The sequence below is a fragment of the Aotus nancymaae genome, unplaced genomic scaffold, assembly GCF_030222135.1.
Source record: "Aotus nancymaae isolate 86718 unplaced genomic scaffold, 86718_ANA_hifiasm-v0.15.2.pri h1tg000108l, whole genome shotgun sequence".
Classification (NCBI taxonomy): Eukaryota; Metazoa; Chordata; class Mammalia; order Primates; family Aotidae; genus Aotus; species Aotus nancymaae.
In genome coordinates, this window is record NW_026988523.1 from 16,069,227 (window position 1) to 16,095,797 (window position 26,571).

General features: G+C 41.9%; 1 protein-coding gene across 5 annotated transcripts in view; it reads left to right on the top strand.

Annotated features, from left to right (window-relative positions):
• RGL1 (ral guanine nucleotide dissociation stimulator like 1) overlaps positions 1-26,571 on the top strand; it is a 286,254-nt gene that overhangs the window by 248,774 nt on the left and 10,909 nt on the right. For all 5 annotated transcript variants that reach the window (XM_064370417.1, XM_012444382.2, XM_012444385.2 and 2 more), the window contains 7 exons: positions 2,562-2,646; positions 8,349-8,438; positions 10,681-10,767; positions 12,919-12,951; positions 15,209-15,330; positions 17,439-17,528; positions 23,041-23,227. In XM_064370417.1, the coding sequence (XP_064226487.1) occupies positions 2,562-2,646; positions 8,349-8,438; positions 10,681-10,767; positions 12,919-12,951; positions 15,209-15,330; positions 17,439-17,528; positions 23,041-23,227 (694 nt within the window). The remainder of the gene's footprint in view (positions 1-2,561; positions 2,647-8,348; positions 8,439-10,680; positions 10,768-12,918; positions 12,952-15,208; positions 15,331-17,438; positions 17,529-23,040; positions 23,228-26,571) is intronic.

The following is a 26,571-nucleotide window of genomic DNA, read 5'->3' on the forward strand; positions in this document are numbered from 1 at the left end:
AGCCAGGCTGCCTTAGTGGGACAGAATGGAAGGTCTGCGTCCTCATTTTCCTAAGTTTGTTCAGAGTTGATCAAGCCCTAAGGGTCTGAAACTGTTAATTGGCAAGAGTCCCAAGCTGGTAAACCAGAGTTTCACAAATTTATGCTGAAAACTGAGGGCCAGAATCTTCAAGCTTGCTGAAAAGCTCATATTCTCACTCAGGGCATAGTCTACTTGATGGAAGCCAAGTTATTTATCAGGTGATTCTTTGAGGGGTAAAAAGAAGAAGCGAAAGTGGGCGTTTGTAATGCCTCATGTTACAGAGCTGACGAAGCCACAGCTACTTGCATCCAAAGCTAGTGCTTTGTTGATGACACCAATATCTATCAGTAGAAGAACTGGCAGGCTTTTCAAAGTCCAATGTAATTTTCCTGATTACTACTCTTTTCTTGGGTTCTTTCTTCTCTTTATTATTTTGAATAATCAAGATGATTGTGTGTGTTAAAGAGAGATTAGTTGGTTGATTTTCCTGTACACATTTCTCCTTAAGAATGATGGGGTCATATAAAGTCATTACTTGATAGGCCCTGGTGAATACGGTGGGAAAATCAGAAGCATGCAGTGTCCCTGCCCTCCACACCTCCACTTCCGTCTTCTTTCCCTCATCACCACTCCCCACCCAACTGTAGTATCAAAAACGGGGACAGTCAAGTATTAAAGTGTAGCCTCACTGGATTAATTGGAACCTTGTCTGATTGCCATGAAAGGTAATCCTGCCTTTCTTTGGTGGTTGATAAAAAGAACACTAAGGAAAGTCATGTAACCAGCCTGAGATTTCTTCCGCAGCAAGTTTGAGACTAAAACATGAGCAAAAAAAGTAATAAACTTGTATCTTAGTCTCCTTCGTTGCCATATGAGAAGGTTTATTCTAGCTGACTTTTAAAACATTTTCTAAAGACAAACGAAAAACCCTCTAAGCTGCATTCTGAATAACATGTTTCTGCTTTGTTTCTTAGTTGGTTTGTATGTGTTTTAGCAAGGACACTATGGAAGTGTCACAGTTCCTTAGAGAAGACACTTCTATATCCACTTCACATGTTCTCCATTGCATCTATACATGGTGCATCTATACAATGGAATATTATTCAGGCATAAAAGCAGTGTAGTACTGATACATGGTGTAACGTGAAGGAACCTTGAAAACATGCTAAATTAAAGAAGCCAGCCACAACAGCTGCACATCATATGCTTGGACTTATATATGAAATGTCCAGAATCAGCAAATCTGTGGGCACAGAATGTAGATCAGTGGTTGCCTAGGGCTGGGGCTGGGAGAACAGTAGGGTCACAGGGTGATAGCTAAAGGGCAGAGGGCTTCCTTTTGGAGTGGTAAAATACTCTAAAATTGATTATGGTGATGCTTGCACAACTCTGTGAATATACTAAAAAGCACTGGACTGTACACTTCAATGATATGTGGATTATATTGCAATAAAGCTGTTATTTTTAAAAAGAAAAGGAGAAAGGTATCCTATTTTGTTATCACTTTCTCTGTAATCCTTTACATTTATAGCTTTCAGTAGACAGGATGCCTATTTATTTCTCTTCATTGAGGGCCACATATAACTAATTTTGAAATTATTTTCTCTAAAATATGAATAGCTTAATGGTTTTCTTTATTATTTAGGGTAATCTTACATTCACTATAAAACAAACAGGCTCTTAATAATGTTTTTTTCATAATAATGAAAATGTTGCATATGTAGTGATATTGCCCCCATTAATTCTTTGTTTTCAGAATTATGCACTCATTAACCCTGGAGGGTGTGTAGAGAAAACCATGAGGCTGACAGAGATGTAGTGTCCTGGAAAGGGAGCGGGCAGAGCAGATGCTTTGCATATGTGGTTTCACTCACTTTCCTAGCAGTGCCATAAAAGCGCTGTCATATTTCCCTTGTAGAGATGAGAAAATTGAAGCTCAGCAAAATTAAGCAGCGTGTCCGGCATCATGCAGAAAGTGAGTGGAGAGTTGCAATTGGAACTCACCACCTCTGGTTGCAGAGCCCATCCTGGTTCCAACATTCTCCTCTGCCTCTGAGAGTGACTGCTAGCCTGTGAGCCAGAAAATTCGGGTTCCGTACCTGCAACTCTCAGCAGTTATTCATGGAAATTTGGGCAAATCCCTGGTTCTGTCTTCATGTCTAAACTTAGGGGCCTGGCCAAGATGACCTCCTAGATCTGTGGGCTCTGTGTGTGTTGCTAACAATTTTTTTTTTAACTTACTGACAAGAATATGTCCTAATTGAACAACTTGATGCCCTAACTGAATAATCCTTTTTTATGATTATAATATACATGGCTAGGAAATATACCTCTCTTCACATGGGTGGCCAAGCACACCTTAAAAGAAATAAGCTACCCACATAAAAAAATTCACTGGCCTCATCTTTATTTACAGTACCCACCAACCCTGAGATGAGCACAATGCCTCCTTAGACGTGGGTCCTGAGGACAGCTGGGCCGAAGGTGTCTGGTTATTCCTAGCTCTTCAATGTTAATATTTTCTTAATTCCTTTTCATAGGGACCGAATGCTGATGTTTGAAGAACTTTCAGATATCTTCTCAGACCATAATAACCATTTGACCAGCCGAGAGCTACTGATGAAGGTGAGGCTCTTAGTGAGGGTGCTGGGTAGCGCTGTTCATAGCTCTGGAATCCATTCAAGGAAGAGTAGCATGAGGGCTCCTTAAGTTCCTTCAACCTGGAAGAAAGCCTAAGGTAACTAGAAGGCAAAAAGTTTTTAAAATGCAGAATCTATGAAACTTGGGGCTAAGAAAATTCCAAGTCCAGTTGAGCTCTCTCTTTCTACCTCCCTTGGCTTTTCCGTTATGTAAGAAGATTGTGAAACTTGAGTTCATATGTGTATATATCTCCTTAACAAGCTACTCTGCAAATACCAAGTGCTGGCAGTTAGGTGGGTGAGAGGCCCTGGAATATCCCTTCTCAGCAAAATGTCTCCTAGAACGACAGAGGCCAAGCCTGCCTGCAATTCCACTTCCTTTATTTGGACTAAATTGCACAATCTGTCAGTCAGCAGCATTTATTGAACACCAAATAAGTGCTGACTTAGGAATGACACACTAGGTAAAGGTATCGCTTAGTTCATTTTCTCTTACCAGACATTTGTTGAATGCCTACTATTTGTAAAGCTTTGAACCTGCTTCTAGATATATGAGGATGACTAACACAGACCCTGTTTCCTGGAGTTTACCTTCTAATTGCAGTAAATAGACACTAAACAACAAGAATTAATAGACAAATAAAGAAAACTGACAGGTTATGAACAACCATCAGAGGGGAACTAGCGTAGACCAAATACTATCCTCATAGTCTTTCTATAAAGTACATGTTATGATCATCATTTTGTAGATAGTCAAGACTCAAAGGGGGTAGTAAACTGCCCTAAGGCATGCAGCTGATAGGTGGTAGAGCTAAAATATGAATGCAATCTGGTGAGACTCTAAAACCTGTGCTTTTATCACCAAGACATAAAGCTATTTCCTCTGACCTTTTGGGAGTAGGGTACAGGATGGATCAGGTCCAGCTTCATAGAGAAGGTAAATTAGTAGTTCAATAAATATTGGTTGAGCACCCATTAGGTGTTGGAGATATAGCCATATTAAAGGCAGTGTTTGATCTTAAGAAGATTATAGTCTCACGGGGGAAGTAAAACATTTATAAAATAGTGTGATATTTCCTACCATAGGGGAAAGTCCTGGACTGGGCAATTAAAAGATGTGATTCTTGTCCTTAATCTCCTTTTCTGTAAATGGGAGCCAGTCATCGTATTTGGTCTCTTGAGCTTATATGATTGTTTTGAAGATTGATTACAGTAAAATACCTAAAAGTGCTGTGCAAATTTAAGTTATTTTTAGTATTTGGTGAGCTATATTCATGTACAACCAAAGTATGCCTAACAAATGAAAATGAATAGAGAATAAGCTGCATATTTGAGCTTAGAGAAAAAATTTGGAGTAGGAGTGAAAATCAGGTAGAGGTGGGGTTCATAAGAAAAGGCATCCAGGTGATAACTCTTAAGTTAGTCGATCCTGTAAGGGCATTTGTATGGTCTTCATGACTGTTCCTGTCCTATGTCCTATGTATCTACTTCATGTCTCGGTGTAGATGCCTCCTTTTCTGGAAGCCTTCCATGACACTCTCAGGTCTGGTTAAGTGCCTTCCCCTGTGCTCCAGGAGAAGCTGTCATTTCTCTGTCCTGGCACTTATCACATGCTCTATTGGAATTGCCTGTCTCTTTACTAGTCTGCAGGCCTCTTGCAGGCAGGGGCTGTATATATCTTTTCACTTTGTATCCCTAATGCCCAACCAGTGCCTGACATGCAGTAAGTGTTCAGAAATTATTGTTTGGCTGCATGAATTGATGGGTCTTATCATTCACATGACTTTTTAACTTTTTAACTTGGAGTAGGTGATATGAGCAGGGCAGTATATGCTGATGTCTGACTTTGGATTTGGACTACCTGATTAGCTGCACACTAAACAATGATTGCTGAGATCATGTTACTCCCTGCTTCACATCCCCCTGGCTTTGCATACTTTAAATGGAAACCCATCTGGCTGGAAGGAGATGGCTTATGGTCTCCCTGTCAGCATACGAAGCTAGACTAACTGGAGCCACACATTCAAATCCCAATAGCCCTGAGTCATCCTTCCAAAGCAGATAAATTGAATACTGTGCAGCTCATTGCCTGGTGGCAGCCTTCTGGCTGAAGCCTCAGAAGCAAAGCTGTATCTAGACATTAAAGATGCCATAAACCTTTCTTAAATGCAGAAGTTATTCCAGTACTCTAAGTTAAATTTCTTATAGATATGGCTCAAATTCCAAAGAAATGAACAACTTGGCTGTGAATTCATGTGGTCTGTGCATTATCATTAATGATAGTGAAATGTTTTGGGCAGTCCATGTATATCTGTACGTTCCTTTCCATTCATCTTTTTAATCATTCTTCATGTGAAGTATATGATTCTGAGTGTTAATTGTTAGCACATTTAAAAAAAATGGAATCAAGTTACTTAGGTTCTCAAAAGAGTCTCTAGAAAACACTACTGGCCTCTGTTTCTAACATGTTACCTCTGGTTTTATACTGATTTATAGTTTGGTAATAATATAATACTTTTAGTTTAGTTTAGTTTAGTTTTTGTAGAGATGCAGTCTCACTATTTTTCTCAGGCTGGTCTCGAACTCCTGGGCTCTTAGTTTTAAATTACCTAACTTCTCTTCTTCTGGGAAGATGTAATGTGCCACTTACATAATATAGCCCAGGCAACATGATAATTAGCAAAAATCTGTGGTTTTCCTTTTAATTGTTTTTAAAAATGTCTTCTTTTCTTCTCAAAGACTTTTAAATCTGCTATGTCCTTAGGATTTCTGAAATCTAGGTAATTCTAAGCATGTGAATTATAGTCTGTAAATTTCAAAGCATCGGAAAGAAAGCAGAATGCCACCAAATCTTGGTTCTCATGACTCTTGGCAAGAATATTTTCTGGTTGACTTGATACAAAGGGCTGCTAGAAAGCCCCAGAAATTCAACCCTGATGGGGACGTATGTTCATTGACACTTCAAAACGTGCTAAACTCAAAGTCAGAGCAAGAGCCTGTTACAAGTGTGACAGTTTTGAGCTGTAATTGCTGGTAGCTATACTAAGCTTAAGCTAACCAATATTTACTGAGGTGGATGGATCCAGAGTCACCAGTAGACAAGTTCCTTCTAAACCTAGTAGAAGAGGGCCCTCTGAAGCCCAGGAACAACATGGATGAGGTAGCTGAACTCTGCTAAAGATGGATATAAAGAAAAGGTGAGACTTGACCAAGCCATTTGCACTACAGAGACGGAGAGGGAAAAAGGAGGACAGAGGGGGAGACAAAAAGAGAGAAGGAGGGAGATTTGGCATTTATCCAAACATAGGTGATGATTAAAGTCATGAGATTAGATATTTCCAAAGACGTGAGTACATCAAAAAACAAGAGGATGACTTTGACAAGAAGAAGAATCACTAAGAGAATATGAGAACAGCAGAAGAGGAGGGGGAGAGAATGAGTTATGCCGTCACAAAAGCCTATGAAAACTTCCAAGAAGGTTCGAGGGATTGGTGTTGTGAGACATTGCAGAGTAGGAGATTTGGGGCTGAGGAAGGAAAAACTGAAACTGCTGTATGGGGGAGATAAGTGGATTTTTAGTTACATCTTATTTGGAATAACTGGCCCTGATCAGTCTCTTTAGATCTCCAGCAGGGATGAAATCTCATGCTCATGAAATCATAAAGTCGTGAAATCAGCAAGCTCTCCATCTTTCTCTCTCCTGCCTAATGAGAAGGTTGTCCTAAGAGCAGAGATCCCTTCCATCTCTGCTCTTCTGTGATTCTTAGGGGCCTTTTAACTTTTCAGAAATCCTCTTTAGGAATTTTAGCTATATCTACAATAAATTTCCCATACATTATTCCTCTGCCCATGATTGACATACTCGAGGGAGACCAGAAGGACCAACACACTGGAAAGAGATGGGCACTTGTATTCAAGTCAGACAGAATTGATTTCTAACCCTAAGCAAATTCTCAGGAATTTGTGAGGACTCACAACTACCTAGCACAGAAAAGGCACATATTGGGCTGCTTTCTTTTTTTTAGAGGTGGGGTCTTACTGTGTTGCTCAGGTTGGAGTTGAACTCCTGGGCTCAAGCGGCCTTCCTGCCTCAGCCTCCTGAGTAGCTAGGACTACAGGCGCACGCCACTGTGTCTGGGAGAGGCTATTTTCATTCACCCCTGGAAAAGGCTGTGAGTAGGAGATCATTAAACAGTTGCTCTCCTTATTATCGTTTGTGATGGGAAGAACTTAAATAGATAACGAGTCACTGTGGGTTCTGTCTCCAGTGGTGTACCCGGGACCTGAGTTAAGGCTGGCGAAAGATGGAACGTGTTGATGCTCTATCACTATCAGCAAGGCCAGGCCACTGAAAAAATGCTTTCGCAGCTGTACAGTAGTGGAAGGTCACATGCTGTGGTAATATATAAATCTGAGAAAAAGTGACTAAGGAAAAACTAGTATAGAAGTTATCTACTACTGAGTTGTGAAATATACCCACCCCCCCGCCCCCCGCCCATTCATGCAGTTCCTGGAAAATGAGAACTTAACGAGACCCCGAAACCACAAAACCAAAAACAATGTTCAGTCAGCAAACTCATGATTACTCATTACATAGAAGAGTTTGTTGTTACAGTAGGCAGGAGGAGAGAAAGGGTAGCCGTGTGTCCTCAGGCACAGGAGGAAGGATTGATTTGTAAGCGTCCCAGACATGAGAGGCAATTTAGAAGAACTGACTGGTGGCTGGGGACATATGAAAGTTTGGCTTTCATGGATCGGTCATGTAGCACAATACTGGACTTCCTCAGAAAACTTCCGGTGCAAAAGTTTCATTTAGCTAAGAAATGCCACAGAAGTAGTCCCTTTCTTTCACAGAATGCTGGCACATCCATTTCAGGCCAAGATCGAGAAATCACAAAATGTACAGAGGAAGTCAATCTTTGTTTTCAGGATATCTGATTACTATGAGTTTAATTTGGGACCTGTAAAAATGTCTTCATTTATGAGAATTGCCTGGTTTGTACTAAGGATTGATTTTATAACCAAATCAAGTGATCTTCCTACAAAGTAAGGAGAAGACCGGGTGTGGTGGCTCACACCTATAATCCTAGCACTTTGGGAGACTGAGGCAGGCAAATCACCTGAGATCAAAATTTCAAGACCAGCCTAGCCAACATGGCAAAACCCCATCTCTCCAAAAAAAAAAAAAAAAAAATACAAAAATTAGGCATGGTGGCACATTCCTGTAATCCTAGCTACTCAGGAGGCTGAGGCATGAGAATGGCTTGAACCCGGGAGACAGAGATTGCAGTGAGCTGAGATCATGCCACTGCACTCTAGCCTGGGTGACAGAGCAAGACTCCATCTCAAGAAAAGAAAGAAAGAAAGAAAAAGAAAGAAAGGAAGGAAGGAAGACGGAAGGAAGGAAGGAAGGAGGAACAAGGAAGGAAGGAAAAGAAAAGAAAAGAAAAGAAACAAAAACAAGGCAATCCAAGACCACCAACCTCATTATAAATAAACAACTTGCAACAAGCCAGTCAAGTATATGCATGATACACATCGTGAGAGTCTGCCGGAGGCCTCTTCATTTTGCATGGCATTCTGAGCAAGAGTTGTGCAGGGTTATGTGCGAGAAACTAGGTGCCTCTGTCCTTCTCTCCACTGTGGCATCTTATATCAATTTCCTCTGTGTGGACTTCTATTTCTTAGGAAGGAACCTCAAAATTTGCAAACCTGGACAGCAGTGTGAAAGAAAACCAGAAGCGTACCCAGAGGCGGCTGCAACTCCAGAAGGACATGGTATGTCTGGCCCTTGTCTTCCCTGACAGCTCACAGAGGAGAAGGGCCATGTGTGGCTGGGCTCCCACATGGCACTGGCACCTTCAGTCTACAGGGCACCCAGGCTTTCAGAAAGGGGCTCCCATTCTCTACCTCGTTTGCTCTCAGCAGTCCTGGGAGGTCTGTAGGAGAGAGATGATTACCCCCATTCGACCAGTAGGAAGTAAGCACTGGGTTGCTAATCCTGTTTTCTGGAAACGTTGTTTTCTGAAGGTGAGGGCGAGTCTACAGCAGGTAGACCTCCCTCCTTCTTGCAGTCTCTTCCACCCACTCCTGCACTTAGAAGCTGTTCCACCTTGGCCTGAAGGCCTCTTGAGCTACCTACTGTAGTCAGCTTCTGATGCAAGGTGACCAAGGAGAAAGAGAGTGTCTTTTTCACAGGGCACTGGTCCTTGTACTCAGAGATCTTTTCATTTGTTCTAAACCCTCTAGTCATTACCCAGCTGTCCTTACTAATCCCAAAGCTAACCAAATCTTTATATTTTTCAGTATTTAAAGGAGCATCATGCCTCCATCCTTAAGACTGAAAGATAGTTATTTATTTTAAACTCCTGACTTTTAGCATAAAGTGTAGAAGACCAGAGGAAGGAGATTAGAGACTGACAAGCTAAATATTCTGCTTTAAGAGGATTTTCTCTTTCTTTGGAAAGCTGAGCATAAGAAATGTTTTTGAATGATAGGACTCTTCTGCAACATGAAGCCTATGAAACATTCACAGTGTTACAAACTTTTTGGTTGTTCAAAGACAAGCTGAAAATAGCTGTTACAAAAAAAAGTACCTTATTTTAGTTCAGGATGAGACCTTGTACACAGAATGGGAAGGACACACTGCAGCTGACAGTGAGTTCCTGAAGGACAAAACCCTCTTTGGTGTGAACCTCACAGAGCAGGTCTGGCTGAGGAAGCAGCCCGCCTCCTGTCAAGCAGCCTGGCTTTGCCCTGGTTGAGGCTCTGTGTTCCTGCAGTTGGCTTGATGAGATTTAGGATAAGGGACCCATGGGGACCCCTTTTTACTTTTCCCTCAGGATGATTAGTGCCTTGGTGGCTCCGTGAAGAGAGATGATTTTGAAGGCGACTTAGTGAAATGAGTGTAGTGTATCCCTGTAGTTGTAGGTACAAGTACCTCCACCTTCATTTCCAACTTTTTCTTCTGTAATAATTTTAGATTTACAGAAAAGCTGCAAAGCTGAAAGTACAGTTTCCCTCATTGTTAACATCTTCTAAAACCATAGCACATTTGTCAATACTAAGAAACTGACACTGGCATAATACTATTAACTAAAATCTAGACCTTGTTTGGATTTCACCAGTTTCCCATTAGTATCTTCTATCTGTTCCAGTTCCCAGTCTGACATACCACACTGTGTTGTGTTGTCTATCATCCCAGTCTCTTCTGGTCTACGACAGTGTTTCCTTGTTTTTTTTTTTTTTTTTTTTTTTTTTATGGCCTCAGTGGTCTTAAGGAGTCCGTCCAGGTACCCTATAGAATGTTCCGCAGTCTGTGGTTGTCTGCTGTTTTCTAGTGATTAGACCGAGCTTCTGGATTTTTAGAAAGAATATCACAGAGTGCAGTGCCCTTCTCGTCACATCATATCAAGGAGTGAATGAATGCTTTCAGCGTGACATCTGGTGTCATGTTGATGGTGACATGAATCATGTTGACCTTTATCACTTGGCTAAGGTAGAGTTTGCCAGGTTCTCCCTTAGAAGTTACTATTTTTCTCTTTCCCTCCTCTGTTCTTTGAGAGTGAGTCACTAAGTCTAGCCCAAGGGGTCATTTTAATAGTGAGCGCCCCCATACTCTTGTGGTACGTATTTCTCCATGTACAACAGCCAGTGGTGAGGCCATCACCATCCTGTGCTATTCCAAACTACCAGGAGTGTCCACATGCTCTAAAAGAGAATACACATCCTTCTCATTTGAGCCAAAGCAAAACATAAACCCTACAGTCAATATTTTTGAACAGACGTGCATGATCTCCTGGCTTTGAGGCTTAGTTTTCATGACTTTGAAAGTTAGACACTAGATCATGGAGTTTCTATCCTATTTGTGTAGAAATTTAAAAAATGTTATTCATGGAGATTAGCACCACTGGCCCCCAATCAGGCCTTGAATACATCCATTTGCTCCAGCATGAAGGTTCCTAAAATTCTTCAGCTTTTCAATAACAGTAAAGACAGTTTTGCTTTGGTTGCTCTTCAGGGTGTGATGCAGGGAACTGTACCTTACCTGGGCACCTTCCTGACTGACCTGACCATGCTTGACACTGCCCTGCAGGACTACATCGAGGTGAGTTCCATGTGGATGATGTGATTGGGCCTGCAGCCTTCTCACTGAATATCCTGAAGAGTAGTTTAAACTTCTGTTCATATCTTTTGAAGGTCCAAAAGTACATGGCACCGTGCTAGCTGTTAGGAGGAATACAAAGAATAACACCAAAGACTAACACCAGAAGTGACTCAAAATCCAGTAGAAGGAACAGTGTATCAAAATAAGCAGTGATTGATAGTAGTCATAGAAATTCAGACAAATGCATTGCGAGAACACAGGTGATCAAAATTAATTCTCCTTTTTTTTTTGAGATGGAGTTCTATTCTTGTTGCCCAAGCTGGAGTGCAATGGCATGATCTCAGCTCACGCAGCCTCTGCCTCCCAAATTCAAGCGATTTTCCTGCCTTGACATACCAAGTAGCTGGGATTACAGGCGTGCCACTATGCCCAGCTAATTTTTTGTAATTTTAGTAGAAATAGGTTTCACCATGTTAGCCAGGCTAGTCTTAAACTCCTCACCACAGGTGGTCTGCCTGCCTTGCCCTCCCAAAATGTTGAGATTACAGGCATGAGCCACGGTTCCCTGCCTACAATTAATTCTTATGAGGGATTGTGATGAAAAGGGCTTATGAAGGAGTGAATTTGGGTTTGAACAAGACTTTAAGGCCAGGTGTGGTGGATCACACCTGTAATCCCAGCACTTTGGAAGGCCGAGGCAGGCAAATTACCGGAGGTCAGGAGTTCGAGACCAGCTTGGACAACATGGTGAAACCCTGTCTCTACTGAAAATACAAAAATTAGATGGGTGTGGTGCACATCCCTGTAGTCCCAGCTACTCAGGAGGCTGAGCTAGGAGAATTGCTCAAACGTGGGAGGCAGAGGTTGCAGTGAGCCTAGATTGTGCCACCGTACTCCAGCCTGGGTGACAGAGCAAGACTCCATCTCAAAAAATAAACAAAAATCCCCCTAAATTAGCCTGGCCTGATGGTGGGCACCTGTAATTCCAACTACTCTGGAGACGGAGGCAGGAGAATTGCTTGACCCCCGGAGGTGGAGGTTGCAGTGAGCCAAGGTTGCCCTACTGCATTCCGGCCTAGGTGCCAAAGTAGGACGCTGTCTCAAAAAAAAAAAAAAAAAAAATCCCATAAGGCTTTAATGTTGAGTAGGACTACTTGATGGGGTAGGGAGTTAGTTAAATTTGTGATTTTTCAAATATGCTTTTCTTTTTGTATTGCTACCTGCTGTGAAGTATTTTTCTCTCTCTCTCTCCCCCCTCCCTCCTTCTCTCCCCCATCTCTCCACCCCCACTTCCCTCATCTCCCTCTTTTCTGAAAGGGAAAATACATGAAAACTCAGATAAACAACTTGTTAATAGCAGCAATAAAATATTAAGTGAAGAAGAAATTTCAAATTTGAAATGAGATTGAAAGATTGCTTGTACATTTGAGTATATCCTACCCCCCTGGTTTTCATATGCAACCAGCCTGCTTTTGCTGTCTCTTAATTGGAAAGAGTAGGAGTTATTTTGCATAGCTCTACTTGCCTCTGGACTTGCCACAGTATTGTGGACATGTTTATTCATTTTGCATTTCCCGACCTCTGTGTCTCCTCACATCCTCTTCCTCAGCTTATCTCAGGAAACACCCATCAGTGTCGGGGAATTCTGGGGAGTAACCAGAGATTTAGAAGTTAAATTCAGCCTACTGAGAATAGGAACTGAGGGGATAAAGAATTGAAACCTAACTTTTCATGATGCTACAGAGAAATGACTTCCCTTTTGATAAACCGTATGAGTCAATGACCATCTGTTTTAGTTACTTTTGGTAAAGGAAAAAAGTGTAATGGAATATTTACTCAAGCTTTTATCTTTACTGGTTCTGTAAATGTCTTTGAATCCTGATTTGTAGTTATTTATCATTACTATTTTAGTTGGTTTCAGACGTTTCAAGAGAAGGCTTTCTGCCTATCCCACCTTATAATAATAAATTAAAATTTTTTAAAAGCAAAACAGGACTCTCTTCTTCCACAGTAGCCATAATTATAGCATCATTGATAATTATGACTTTATCACTCCTTTGATCTGTTTTAATGTGACCTAAACAACACAAGGTTGTGTTTTAAAGTAGCTTGGTTGGTCACTCTTTTTTTTTTTTTTTTAATTTCTTTTAGGGTGGACTGATAAACTTTGAGAAAAGGAGAAGGGTAAGTAGAGTTGTTGGCTGTGGTTTTCTGTTTTCCTTTGAACGTAAAAAAAATGAAAGACATTGGGACTTAAATTTTTTTGTAGAGGCAGAAAAAAATGAGTTAGCACCTACTGAACATTTATCACATACCAGTTTGCTTGGCATGCTCCCATGCGTTATCCCCCGTGAGCCCCGTGAGGTAGTTTTATCATCCTCAATTCAAAGGTGGGGAAGCTAGGACTCAAGAGATTAAGTTACTGGACCAGAACCTCTTGGTGGCGAAGCCAGGGTTCTCATCCTGTCCTGATGGGCCAAGGCCCACACTTTTTCCCCACCCACCCCTTATCTCGTTTACAGTTACCTTCAGCAGTAGCAGGCTTGCCCCTATAATTAATAACAATGTATTGTATACTTGAAGATTACTAAGAGAGCAGACTTTACATATTCTAACCACAGATAACTATGTGAAGTAATGCATATGTTAGTAGCTTGATTTAGCCATTCTGCAGTGTCTACATGTTTCAGAACATCATGTTGCAACCATAAATACAAACAATTTTTTAATTTGCCAGTTAAAATAAAAACCAGGTTTACCCTATTAAGGATAAGGGGTTTCCGATGAGTAAATGTCATAGAAGAGTTAATAGAGATGGCAAAGTCTTGTGGATGTATTTAAGAGAGGAAAGGAAATGGTCTTCATTTTAGGTGTAGGTAGTTACTCTTTCACTTTCCTGTCAGCATAGGAAGGTGTGCTCAACATCAATGCGAGTCTTTCTGTGGATAGCACTGTTCTGAACTGTGCTATTCAAGATAAAACAGTTTTGAAATTTTTCTGTGATTTTTGTATTCAAATGGTATATTTAAATAGATATTTAAAAGACTCAAAGGAAAATGAGTGAGCAAAATAATAACTTCACCCTCTAGTACTCTCATTGTTCCTTAGTACTTTCACATTCCACAAATACTGACTGTCTACCTAACGTGAGGGGTTTGGGAATTGCAGGAGAGAAAGACCAGAGCTCCCTGTCCTCAAAGTTCACAATCCAGGAGAGAGATAGACAAATAAATAGGCAGTTAAAATACAACCTGACAAGGGTTTGTGAGCAGAAGTAGTGGGGCTTAGAGAAGTATATAGGTGGGTATCTATCTCCAACTTGTAGGGCCAGAGAACCTTCCAGGAGAAAATGACATTGAAGTGAAAACCAAAAAGGCATAGAGGAGCTAAACCAAGCTGAGCTCATCAGTAACAAGATACTAACTCAGACAAATGTAAACTTTCTGTCCCTTATAGACTATACTTTTCTCGTTAGTATGAGGGTAAATATTCCTTGAGGATATTAAGACCAAGGACTGAGGTCACGGGATGGAAAGCTGAGTCTTGGAGAATCTGCCAGGTCTTGAGTTACTTCTGTCATGTCCTGTAATGTTAGAAAATTCAGCTATTGCCCCCTCAGTGCCCCTCTTTGTCCTTTAATGTCAGAATAACCCTGGTTAGTAATCTCTTTCCCTTTTAGACTAGGATATTAAGCTTTTGGAAAGTTTGACTGTAAAACTTAAACCTAAAGCTATACCATTGCTGACTTTAAAAATTTTTTGTTGAAACATCTGAAGAAGTATAAATAATTTTTGACATAATTACACACTTGCCTCTCTGTGAGTTTTAAAAGACTTACTTAGATGATTTACTGGCATAGTAAAAAACCTGAGGATTCAGGAAATCTAAACATTCAAGTTTATGAGACCCAGGACTGTTTAGATACTCAGCCCTACCAAAACTTATTTGTTGGGGGGTAAAGGTTGAAGAAGATGGAGATGGGAAACTTGGGAGCTTCCTGACTTTAAGTATTTGTTTTCTTTATTTTTTAAGAAATAGGAATAGAAATTTTTCATGTATTTTATGAAGTACTTAAAACCTTAAAAATCACTTTCCTATCCCAAGTATGAAAATGAAAAAGAGAAAAAGGAAGCCACCGTGACTTTACACAGGACTAGTTCGGGCTGCTTTGGTAGCTTGTTTTGTTCATACAAATTGCTTTCTCAAGGAGAAAAGAGGATTAAAAATTAAAGCATACAAGGACTTTGGAGATTCCGAGTTAGAATTTTTAAGAGTTAGTCAGCGCCTTTATTTTTAAGGAAGCAGTATTTCAGAATCCTCCTAGATGGTTTTCTTCATCTTTTATCCTAGTGTGGTGTGTTTTCATGTTGAAAAGATCTATATTTGGTTGGCCTTATTATTCTGTCTTTTTAAAAAATTTTTGGTATTCTGTCTGCTTTAGGAATTTGAAGTGATTGCCCAAATAAAGCTCTTACAGTCTGCCTGCAACAGCTACTGTATGACCCCAGACCAAAAGTTCATCCAGTGGTTCCAGAGGCAGCAGCTCCTGACAGAGGAGGAGAGGTGGGCTGACCTGTCGTTCGTCAGGGTAGAACTGGAGTGTTGGCAAGAGAAATGCCGCATTTAATACCTTGCTGGGTCATTTAATCAACAACTGTTTAGTGAGCAGCTGCTAGGTTCCAGGTCCTTGGTTTTCAAAGGTGCATGGAATAGCTGAGTGGTAGCACCAAGCTGTGCTTTCAGACTCCTGCTTGGCCACATATTTATCTTTGTAACCTTGAACAAGTCATTTGTTCTTCCCTATCTTTGGGAGGCTCATCTGTAGAATGTTTGTTTGTGAGGCGTAACTGAAATCTTATGTGTGAAAGCTTTGTTAGAATGCTTGTCCTCGGTGTTACCACCACCACCACTGTTACTGTGTTTGTCCTTCCTGTTAGTTGATGTTACCTTTCCAGGGAGCTTTCCACCTAGAAGGTGTGACAGACTCATGAGCAATTGAAATATGATGGGTAACTAAATTGCTACAGAACCTATGGGAAGAATCTGGGAAAATAAGGAAGCTATAAAGGCATTAATATTTAGACTGGACTATAAAGGGGAAACAAGATTTTGCCAGAAGAACTGGAAAAGAACATTCCAGACCAAGAGAGAACACAAGCAGAAGCTTGGTGGCCTGACGTGCTTGGCATTTGGAGGAACAGTGATAACTCAGGTGTGGTCGGGACACAAGGAACAGATTTAAAATAGTGGGATGGACATAAAAAGGCACGTTCACTAGAGTGTCCCACCTGCTGGCCGGCGCGTCAATCCCTGTCCTGTAGTCTGCTGGTTGGCAGATTGGTCTGCAGGCCATATGTGGCCCACTGCCTGTTTTTACATTTTTTAATGATTGCGGTGGGGGGTGGGGTGGGAAACAACAACAAAAAAAGAATATTTTGTGACATGAAACAGTTATTTGAAATTCAAATTTCAGTGTCTACATAAATAAGATTTTATTGAAACACAGCCCGTTCATTTACATCTCATCTATGGTTACTTTCATGCTGTAAAGACACAGTTGAGTAGTTGCAACAGACACCATATGGCTCGCAAAGCCTAAAATACTTACTATGTGGTCCTTTACAGAAGAAGTTTGCCCAGCCCTACCCTAGCCCAGGGGATTTCTTTGGAAGTTTATCATAAGGGAGAGTGAAATTGACAGCAAAAGAAGTATTTACCAAAAAAAAAGAAAAAAAAATTGAGGTTTAGAGAAGTATGAGAATGAATTAATGACAGCATTTGGATTCAAACTCAGCTCTGCCTGACTCTACAGCCTAGGCTCTGAAGATGGCTGTGTCATGTCAGGCGCCCCTCCTCACCTACCCAGTAACTAAATACATCTACCATCTAGAGCTACAAGCTTTCGTAAAAGGCACTTCGAATCACATATAAATTTCTCTTGTGCTTGTGTCAGTTATATCTGCCTGGCAGATAGAGGTCTGAATCCAGAGCATTTTTAATTTAGGATGTTTTGGCAATTAAAAAAGATTTATAGACCACCCTTGCCAACATGGTGAAACCCCATCTCTACATATAGATAGATAGATAGATAGATAGATAGATAGATAGATAGATAGATAGATAGATAGAGATAGTAGATAGATAGATCTTTATCAGTTATGTAATTGCCTATATCTAATCATTGAAGATTAGATAGATTACAAAGTCTCTTCATTTTCTTTAGATAAAACTTAGTCATGTGTGCATGTGCACAAACACACACATACAAAAGAGCAGGAAGGAGGTAGTGGAGAAGAAATAGGAGGGGAGGTAGTAGAGGAAGGAAGATTCTTTCCCCTGGCCTAGCAGTGGGATGGGAATGGTCAGGTCATAGAAGGGAGACAGTTTTTGATGCCGCCAAAGTGCATTCATCCTTGCATTTGAAGCATGCAGAACTAAATAGCCTCAATCCGTATGCCAGTGGAGGTGAGTGAGGAGGCACATAAGATAAGTGTGTCAAATCGGCCTATGAAGTCAGTACTCCCTGATGTTTATGATAGAACAACGTTTGCATATATCTTTACTTTGAGTGATTAGAGCCTTCTCTAAAACAAAACCAGCACATCCTGTGAATTTAAATGTGTTTTTCAATTCTCTGACTTTGACCTCATGGACCGCCCCCTCTTTCTCAGCTATGCCCTGTCATGTGAGATTGAAGCAGCTGCTGACGCCAGCACCACCTCGCCAAAGCCTCGGAAGAGCATGGTGAAGAGACTCAGCCTGTGAGTGTCGCCTGGGGGTTCTGGGGGCCCCAAAACGGTCCCATCAGAGTCGGGAGAGGAGATGTATTCAACAGGGTGACCTTGAGCCCAAGTGGAAGTGGAGAGTCCTCCGCTCATGTGTGAAAGTGTTTCTCTTTCTGTTGTGGGTGAACCCTTCATCCTTCTCCCCTCCCCCCTCTCTTGTGAATCACTGTCTTCTGCCTGGATCACTCCAGCAACCTCTTCGTTGTCTTCTGGCTGCCCCTTACCCAACCCTTCATTCTCCACTAAAGAGCTAGGTGGTCTTTTAAAATGTACACCAGATTATGTTGCTTCCTTGTGTAAAAACCCCTATAGCTTTTATTTTTAAATGAAACCTGAACTCCATATCCTAGTTTACTAGGCCTCACGTGACCTACCTGTATCCTTCCCTCTCTTACAAAAGTGCCCTCTGTTCACCAGTGTCCAGCACATTTGCACTGGCTGTGCCTGGCCTGGAATGCTCTTTCTTCATGGCTGGCTCCTTCACATATTTGCAAAAATGTTATGTGCCAAGAGAGAACCCCCTCCTTTTTTTTTTTTTTTGAGATTGAGTCTCGCTCTGTCATTGCCCAGGCTAGAGTGCAGTGGCGTAATCTCAGCTCACTGCAACCTCCGCCTTTCGGGTTCAAGCGATTCTTCTGCCTCAGCCTCCTGAGTACCTGGGACTACAGTCACATGCCACCACACCCAGCTAATGTTTTGTATTTTTAGCAGAGACGGGTTTTCACCATGTTAGCCAGGATGGTCTCGATCTCCTTACCTCATGATCCGCCCACCTCAGCCTCCCAAAGTGCTGGAATTACAGACTTGAGCCACAGCGCCTGGCAGAGAGAACCCTTTCCAATGTTGCTGTCCACTCCTTATTCTCTTTCATGTTAGCTGCTTCCTCCAGCAGAATGTAAGCAATCCTGAGAACAGGAACCTTTTCTGTCATGCTCACAGTTGTATCGCCTGAGGCCAGGAGTTCGAGACCATCCTAGACAATGTAGTGAGATCATGTACCAAAAAAAAAAAAAAAATCACTTAAAATGTTAGCTGGGCGTGTGGTGCATGCATGTAGTCCCAGCTACTCAGGAGACTGAGGTAGGAGGATCACCTGAGCCCGGGAGTTCAACATCAACATGCTTGTGCCACTGCACTCTAGCCTGGATGACAGAGAGAGACCCTGTCTCTAAAAACAAAACAAAACAAATATACATATAAGCAGTGCCTAGCTTTCAATAAGCACCTGAAAAGCCACCGTTATTTTTAATGAAATGAATTAGTTAATATCTTTTTGAGTATTTCGGGGATCAGGATTCTGACTGTTTTTATGGGCATTTGATATTTCCCAGCACTGTCTCCCCACCTACCTCAGTGAGTCACATTGAGACACAGAGGCAGGGCTGGCACATGACCTCGAGTGTTGTTCATGTCCCCATTGTGACACATAAAGACCTCTGCTGGATGTGGATAGCAAAGTCTCCCACCATCAGAGGCCACGCAGGCTGCTACCTGCTATCGGGTGAAATGAGGCATTGTGGATGGGCTGGAACATGCGCTTTGGCAGAAAGCATCTGGAAGATAATGCTATGTTTTGCTTACCCTCTCTTTGTTCAGATGACTGCCGTGGCCTGAACTCTAGATTTATGAGCTTCTGGACTCAGCTCTTGAGGAGAATTTTTCATAGTATCTTGCTGTCTTTTTATCTTTGCAGATAAGGGGGAATGAACTCTTGAGATAATCTGAGGGGCCCTACCAAGCCTTGTCAGCTGGTAAGACTGGCATGTGCACAAGGAACCAGCTCCCTGATAGAGGAGTCTAGACAGGCAGCCAGTGCCAGGTGTCCACTCTGCTAACTGAGGCAGCAGAAGGATTTGGGAGCTTCTGGACCCACTATGGCAGTCAGAAGTTCTTGAGGAAAAAAACAAAAGCTCTTAATGCAGACAGGCGTAACCTGAGTGCTGCTCCCTCTGTCCTCCGGCCTTCTCCCCAACCTCATTTCTATGACACTGCTTCTCTGTACTCCTCTCCAAGCCTGAGACCTATGTGTATTGTGCTAGGTGGTCTCATACCCCTGGGTCCTCCCTCTTCACTGACACAGACAAGTGTTCAGTCCTATGAAAACATTTACTGTGAAATCCAGGCAGGACTGCGAGGGTGCTGTGCCCTTCACAAAGTGTGGCAGGCACTCAGTACATCTCTTACTAGTCAAATCTTGCTGGGATGACTGTTGGTATCTGCAGTTGAGTTTGGGCATCTATTATGAAAGCAGGTCATATGCCCCCATCTTATTTCTTGTACATACAAGGGTGTTTGCATACCATTATTTTTCAGAAGATTTCATGATCTTCTTAGCATGTTTACAAATCTGGTAAATGTATTTTTGCTGTTCCCACATTTAATGGCTCATCCAAAGAGGTTGGAGAAAACTTTGGGTACTTAGGCCTAGTTTGAAAGTCAGAGATGCCGACTACTGAGCCAGAATGAACCTTCACAAAGCAGGACCTTATTGAATCGTAGAAATGGAAGAACCTTTACTCTTGGAACAGTTTAGTTCAAAGCTAGAGACTCTGAGATAATGGATGGGGGACCACTAGTTGACATCCTTCAAAGATCTATCTTGTAATTCGTGGAATAGTAAGACAAAGGCATTATCTTTGCTTCTGTGAAGATAAACTTAGGATTATCTTCCAGATGCCTTCTGCTAAAGCACATGTTCCAGCCCATCCACAATGCCTCATATCACCCGATAGCAGGTAGCAGCCTGCGTGGCCTCTGATGGTGGGACACCTTGCTATCCACATCCAGCAGAGGTCTTTATGTGTCACACTGGGGACATGACAACACTCGAGGTCATGTGCCAGCCCTGCCTCTGTGTCTCAATGTGACTCACTGAGGTAGGTGGGGAGACAGTGCTGGGAAATATCAAATGCCCATAAAAACAGTCAGAATCAGAGTTTAGCTCATAGCCCTATAGTCCCTGTAGTGCTTAGAGGGTCATAAAAGGGTGACATGAAAAATGGGGCTGGAGATGGTGGGGTAGAGATGGGGCAGAGCAAAAATGCCCTTGAGCTCTTGAATTCAAGCCTATAATTCTTAACATATTTAATAAAGAATCAAGTCATCTTGACCGTTTCTGTGGTGGTTGTTATTTTATGGTCAACATTTGCGTGGGTTCAGCCCACTTGCTTGTTGCCTTGCCGTTCCTTCTTACATCTGACTCCCGCCCTCCTTTTACCGCTGCTTGCAGTGTCATCTGTTAATGGTAAATCAATCCTCTCAGTCTTAGTCTGAGAGAGTCTTTATTTTGCCCTCCTTCTTGGAATTATATTAGATGGGTATAGAATTCAAGACTGTTACTTTCACTCAGCACTTTGAAGATACTATTGTCTTTTGACTTCCGTGATTGCTCTTGAGACGTCTGATACCTGCTTAATTATTATGCCTCTGTTTTATGTTCCCACCCTGGTAGCTTTTTTTTTTTTTTCTGTCTTTCTTCTTTTTTGAGAGTTTCGTTCTGTCGCTTAGGCTGGAGTGCAGTGTTGCGATCTCAGCTCACTGCATCCTCTTCCTCCTTGGTTCAAACAGTTCTTGTGCCTCAGCCTCCCAAGTAGCTGGGATTACCGGCACATACGACCACACCTGGCTAATTTTTTGTATTTTAGTAGAGACGGGATTTTACCATGTTGCCTAGACTGGTCTCGAACTCCCGAACTCTGGCAATCAGCCTGCCTTGGCCTTTTGAAGTCCTGGGAGCACTTTGGGAGCCACTGCTCCTGGCCCCGTTGATTTTAAAAATTTCTTTTGTCTTTGATATACTAGTTTAAGTGAGAGTTTAGTCTTACTCATCCTATTTAGGATGTGGCTCTTGGGTGTGAAGACTGCTGTGGTTCACCAGTTCTGGAATCTTCTCAGCCACTCTCTCTTCTGATACAGGCCTTTTCACCCTCTCCATGTCTTCTGGAGCTCCTCCTACACAGATATGGGGCTTCCTTGTTGCCTCCATATCTTTCCACTGTTCTTTCTATGTCTTTATCTTTGATGATCATTTTTGAGGATTTTCTTCAGATCTGTCATCTAGTTCATGATTTTTTTCTTCAACAGTTATGTAATCCTTCCACTGAGTTTTTAAGTCACCACCTTTTTCACTTAGAAGCGAAATGTTTTTCAAATTATCTTCTTCCTTTGTTAGAATGTCTTGCACTGAGCTCGTTTTCCATTTCTTCTTCTAAGTCTTTAATGTTTTCTAATGTACTTATTTTGTAGCTTGGCTTATGGTAGACATGCAGCTAGTTGTTGGATGGATAAGCACATTATTTGTTTTGTTCTGACAGTTCTCAAATGTGAAGTTCTCAGGAGTCTAAGCCTGCTTTTTATTATGCCTGTTGGCTTTCTCTTTCAGTGGAATATTTCCTTGTGTGTATTTTATAATTTTGTACCACGAGTTTATCTTTATCAGGGAATTCTCTGAATCCTGGGCTGAAGGTATATCCCTCCAGCAAGATTTTTTTTTTTAAGAAAAATCTAGTTTACCAGTGGAGTCACCAGTTGAGAGTTGAGTTTTTAACTCCTAGATCACATATATAGCAAATTGGAGTGAGGCACAGTCCCAGCTCACACATGACTTCATAGGACATATTTCTCTTCTTTCCGTGCTCAGGTGAAGAGAGGCTCCCTGTTGTCTTCCTACGCTAGTAGAAAGGTATTTTTCCAGCCCATCTTTTTACTAAGGGTACAGCCCTTTGAGGGTCCTGGCTCTATATAGTTTTGGTTCAAACTCCCCACCTTTCATAAACAGAAACCCTCATCTTTGGGCCCTGTGTGTGCTTTAAAACCCACATCACTATTTTGCCAAGATTGGCGCCTCCCACTCCCCTACCCGAGCAGCTGCAGAAGTAGTTCGCATGCTTCTGGTTTTCAGTTCCCTTTTCACTTAAGGACTGTAGGGATTTCCCTTCCTATCTTGCAAGCTCAACTAAAAAGAGTTTTTAACATTTCTTACCCAGCTGTTTTATAGAGGAAGGGCTCAGGATATTATAGTTCACAGATAGTTGGAAATAGAAGTCTTCCTCCTTGGTTTCTTACCCAAAGCAGTGCCATCCATTCTTAGCCTGTGAAGATAATTCTATGGTAGGAAGTGATGGGGGTATGGTGATGGCGTTTTGATCCTGCCAACGTGGTCCATAGACTGTTAAAAGGTAGAGCATCACTGGCCTAGAAAGACTTCAGATTAATGCTGAATAATCTAGGTAGAGCACCATTGACCTAGGAAGACTTCAGATTAATACTAAATAATCTATGTGTTCTTTGAAGTTGGAAATAATCTTTTGGGACAAGATGTTTACTACTATTTGTTGGAAACTTTATAGTGAATGTCTTCCTAAAATAATCATGACAGAACACACAAGACTGAAAAAATATCAAGGGCTTAATCAACACAAAATATTTGCTTAATCATGGATTCCAGATTTGTAACAGCTCAAATGCTTGGCATTCTGTTTTTTTCCAGACTGTTTCTGGGGTCTGACATTCTCACCAGTCCCACTTCCACCAAGGAGCAGTCCAAGTCCACTGCCAGCGGGAGCTCTGGTGAAAGCATGGACTCTGTCAGCGTGTCGTCCTGCGAGTCGAACCACTCAGAGGCAGAGGAGGGCTCCATGACTCCCATGGACACCCCTGATGAGCCTCAAAAAAAGGTATATACTCAGCCCTTCTCGTAATTCCTAATGCAGGCACCTGACATGCTGTATGCCACACCACAGCAAGGAATGCCTCTTTTTAAGTGGATCACTCTATAGTATTTTGAAAGTCATGTTTTTCACAGGCATCAAAAGAAGAGTTCAGTTTGGGGACATACTCCTAATAGAAACAGATGTAAAAGCGCTAAGCAGTTTGGTGTATTCATTTGACCTTTGAAATACTGTTCTAGGCCGGGCGCGGTGGCTCAAGCCTGTAATCCCAGCACTTTGGGAGGCCGAGGCGGGTGGATCACGAGGTCAAGAGATCGAGACCATCCTGGTCAACATGGTGAAACCCCGTCTCTACTAATACAAAAAATTAGCTGGGCACGGTGGCGCGTGCCTGTAATCCCAGCTACTCAGGAGACTGAGGCAGGAGAATTGCCTGAACCCAGGAGGCGGAGATTGCGGTGAGCCGAGATCGCGCCATTGCGCTCCAGCCTGGGTATCAAGAGCGAAAACTCCGTCTCAAAAAAAAAAAAAGAAATACTGTTCTATACCCACATCTTGTGGCACTGAAGTTATTTAGGGGAAGTAGGACTACTTAGAGCAAAAAGTCAGAGATGGAGGTGTGTCAGCTTCTTGGTGCCATATTTTGTCTTAAACAAGCATTTATCACAGTAATGTTGCATAGCAAGCCTCTCCAACACTCAGTGACTTAAAACAACCACCATTTAATCTCTCTTACGCACTTGCTGGTTGGGTCATCTGAGTTGGGCTTGGCACTAGGCCACAGATTTGGTCCAGGTCTGCTCCACTTGCCTCTCATTACAGGGCATGCCCTTAGCGTGCTAAGATGGACAAGCAAGAGGGCAAGCCCAACTCACAAGCACACATCAAGCCTTTACTTGAGTCAAATCTACCAACATTCCATTGGCTCCAGCAATCATGTGGCCACATTCTACATAAGTAAATGAGGCAGAGAAATAGGCTCCAGTTTTAGTGGGAGGAACTCTGAAATCACAGTGCAAAGGACACAGATGCAGGGGAAGATGAGGGCTTGGTAGCAAGAATACATTCTACCATGTTGGAAAAAAGAAAACCGATGAGAGGTGATAAAAGAATGTCCACAGAGTTTCTATTTTCCATGACTGCATACAAAGTTTTAAAAACCAAAATATCTTAATCTTAAAATCTTAAATTTAAGACCGGTCCTCTTTTTTTTTTTTTTTTTTGAGATGGATTCTCACTCTCTCTGTTGCCCAGTCTGGAATGCAGTGGTGCAATCTTGGCTCACTGCAATCTCTGTCTCCCAGGTTCAGGGGATTCTCCTGCCTCAGCCTCCCGAGTAGCTGGGATTACAGGGGTGTGCCACCACGCCTGGATAATTTTTGTATTTTTAGTAAAGATGGGGTTTCACCATTTCAGCCAGGGTTGTCTCAAACCCCTGACCCCAGGTGATCCACTTGCCTTGGCCTTCCAAAATGCTGGGATTACAGGCATGAGCCAGCGCATCCTGTCAAGATCTGTGTTGCTCTTCTGTACACAGCTGCTTCAATCTGTTGGTCAAAGAGTTTGGATCAGAGAGTCAACTGTGACATAACTAGAATTTGCAGCATTTGGGGAAGGTTTCTGGCTAACCAAGCTTGCTCCATAGTGACTGCTAGCTCTTTAGCTTATGGTGAGGTCAATAAGGTAGAACGTTGGTAATAGTTTCATCATTTGGTTCATATCTGCTGCTCTTCAAGGGGACATGTGTGTTGCTTATGTGGTATTAAAGCAACAGTGGTAATCCAGGAACCCTCAGGTGACTTTGTCATAATGCAGCCCCTCCAGGAAGAGCGTCATATTCAGGATTCAGCAAACTGAGATGACTAATTTGCTGCTCTAGTTGGACTTCTCACCTTTCTGCTTTGAAATTCAGGGGATACGATCATTCCTGCTCTAAATGTTGAAAGAATTCTGTGGATACCTACGGACTGGCCATGCTCTCAAAAGTCATTTTTCCTCAACCAGGGATGTAGTCATTCTTTGTGACTTGACATTCAAATTGGATTTGTGAAAATCCGGAGCACAGTGTCATCATTCAGTTTTTCACAGCCTCTGAGGTTTTATGGGCTCCGTTTCTGATGGTAGACATTGTATGAAAGTAACAACTGAGGTGTTGCCGACATTTTTGTAGGATTTCTTCCTGTCTCTCCAGGAAGAAGATGGAATCACAGTCACACCTTGTAGCGCAGTGGAAATGTACATTGGTCCAGATACCTTTAAAAACTATGCAAAACCCAGTGTGCTGTCTCGTGCACACCCCTTGCTTCATCATTTTTGTCCCATCCCTTATCACACTGGCTGTTTAAATTCTTGCAGAAGTCATGGCTCTTTATTCTTTGGGTATATGTACCTTTCTCAGAGTCTTAAATTTCTCTAGACCTAAACATGAGTAATTCACTTGGACGCAGGTAGTTCCTGGGCTGCATAATCCCTCCATGTTAGCTAGAAAAGGCTCTTGGTTCTCCTGCTTAGCACATAGCTGGACTGGGCTGACCTCCACATTTCCTTCCTGCTCTGAGAGCCTGTGACAGCCACCTTCTCCAAAAGTCCTCCAGGCTCTTCCCTTTCCTTTCCCACAGGCTACACTGTGAGGTTGCTCTTAAAAGGGCAGTGTCATTTGATTTGCATTCCTTTCTTCATTCCCCTGATCGTGATTTCTAAACATTGATTTTTGCACTTGCTCCTCACTTCTTAAATTCTCAATAGGACTTTGGGGGTTCATCAGGCAGTCTGTTTAGAGCTGCTATAACGCAGGTATATTGTAGGCTTTATCTTAACTATAAATGTCACTAGAATAATAGAAAATCTAACAAAGGAAATAGAGTTTAGATAGAGGAATGAGAAGGTAAAAAAGTCGAATGAATAATTGGAAAACGAATCCCTTTGACTAATATATCTGCAAGGAAAGTTACCCTATTAACTAATCCATCATTACTTAGTCCTCAGATTGAGCCACCAGGTTGATTCACTTGGGAACATAAGAAAAAAAAACCCAAAACCCAAATAAAAACTAAATCATATTGTGATAGAGCCACAATCAGACCCCTACCCATGAGAACTGTCACATCATCTTGCTGGCTGTAAACTAACTGTCCAGTAGAATTGAATGTATAGGCCATAGGAGGAAATCTACAGGAAATAGAATAGTAGAATCCATTTTAATCAGAAGCCTGATAACCAGAAAACTAAACTTCCATGGACAGGCAGATAAATATGAAAGAAATTAATAAGTTACTTATTTTATAAATGACTTCCAGTATATTTTATAGGATTAACATGGTACGATTTAGCTTAACTCATTCCAGGAAATT